This window comes from Penaeus monodon, chromosome 29 (genome assembly GCF_015228065.2).
Source record: "Penaeus monodon isolate SGIC_2016 chromosome 29, NSTDA_Pmon_1, whole genome shotgun sequence".
Taxonomy (NCBI): domain Eukaryota; kingdom Metazoa; phylum Arthropoda; class Malacostraca; order Decapoda; family Penaeidae; genus Penaeus; species Penaeus monodon.
The window spans coordinates 2,558,547-2,560,043 of record NC_051414.1 but is presented as its reverse complement, the minus strand read 5'-3'; the positions used below and the strand labels follow the sequence as shown (position 1 = coordinate 2,560,043).

The 1,497-nt window shown below is 35.0% G+C and overlaps 1 protein-coding gene across 6 annotated transcripts in view; it reads right to left on the bottom strand.

Annotated features, from left to right (window-relative positions):
- Positions 1–1,497, bottom strand: part of LOC119591899 (calcium uptake protein 3, mitochondrial-like) — a 50,562-nt gene that overhangs the window by 35,221 nt on the left and 13,844 nt on the right. For 5 of the 6 annotated variants that reach the window (XM_037940648.1, XM_037940650.1, XM_037940649.1 and 2 more), the window contains exon 1: positions 1,169–1,410. In XM_037940648.1, coding sequence (XP_037796576.1) covers positions 1,169–1,387 — 219 coding nt within the window. In that variant the 5' untranslated portion in view covers positions 1,388–1,410. Of the gene's footprint in view, positions 1–1,168; positions 1,411–1,497 lie in introns of those variants that run through there. The other variant, XM_037940647.1, reaches the window with a different exon arrangement.

Sequence of the window (1,497 nt, the reverse complement as noted above, 5' to 3'; positions counted from 1 at the left end):
ATATGCCCTTACCGGTGCCCTATGCATCATCTTCGAGATTGGGATTGAGAAACATAATGAGCAAGATGAAACAACATTACATGATTTCTCCTTGCCATACTGAGCCATAATGCTAAGCTTTATGTACTGTGAGCCACTTGAAAAAAAATAGAATACACAAAATACTATGAAATAAGGCTAAAAAGAGACTTTAAGCTTACTTAGAGGACTGGTAACACTGCAGTCAAGGCCAATTGTATAACTGTTTAGTGCATACAAAGTAAGTTAATGACTGGCTAGTTGACATGAAACAACCAACAATCAATTCATTTTAAATGTGTGTGACAGATATTTAGTTGGTGATATAACAGAGATCCTTATATATATAAAGCTACCAATACTTTTTTGTGATTACTTGGTTATATCTTTTTCCTAATTAGTCTATACTTTGTTATCCTATTGCAAATATAATATAAACACATGAAGTACAATTAGAAAGCAGAAGACTATACACAGAAAAATATTTGCCACTCTCTTACCAGAGTTGTGGTTCTAGGGGATGAATGTCACAAGGATAAAGAACATTACTTCAATTTCAGAAATAATAATTTTATGTACTTCTGCATGGTATACTTCTGGCAGTACAATAATTGTTACTTTAATTACTAAAACTGCAATACTATGTCAACATATATAATCCCCAAGATTCCTCTATATCCTTTGCACCTCTCCCTGCTGTGAGAACAAAAACGCAAGGAACATATCAGAATGTAGCGTTCATCTACCTTTACTTGAACATTAAGTGAAGCTTATAAATCAAGCACAAAAACAACTTTATTTTGATAATAGCTACCAGTATTTCTTGCTTCCATAGCTGATGTCATCAGATATGACGAAGCCTACAAACTTTACTAAACAATGTCACTGGTTATTATTTACATAACTGATGCATGAAGATAAGAAAGAGACATGAATAGAGCATATAGCATAAACTTTATTAAATACTACAAAAGAAGGAAACGAGGGAATATCAATATGTAAACAAACATGATTACAAACCTAATATATGATACTAAATAGTCTCAAAATTAGCTGTATATAATACATGAACACATGAAGAAATACAAACATAACTGATACAAGAAAGCAACACAAAACGAAGTCAAATATTATAAATGATTCCACTTACCACACGTCGGGTCGGCCGAGCTGCCTCGACCATTGCATTCTTCTCAACCCATTTCCACCCAAAGTAAAGTGACGTTGCGACCGCTGTGCCATACAGGTAAAACCTTGGACTCTTCGGGTTGTATGTCTTATAAGCAATTGTCCTTAAACCCCTCGTAGAATGGGAACATCTGCTGAAAAGTGTGACGCCCTGACAGAATCGTCGGAGGTGAGCCGCCATCTTTGTTTTGAATCGATCAGCTGTTGTTTTCGTCGCTTATGATAACAACACTGGCTAGTTCGGATCCCATAAAGTTACTATTGATTTTATCTTGAACTTCGCTGTATGTT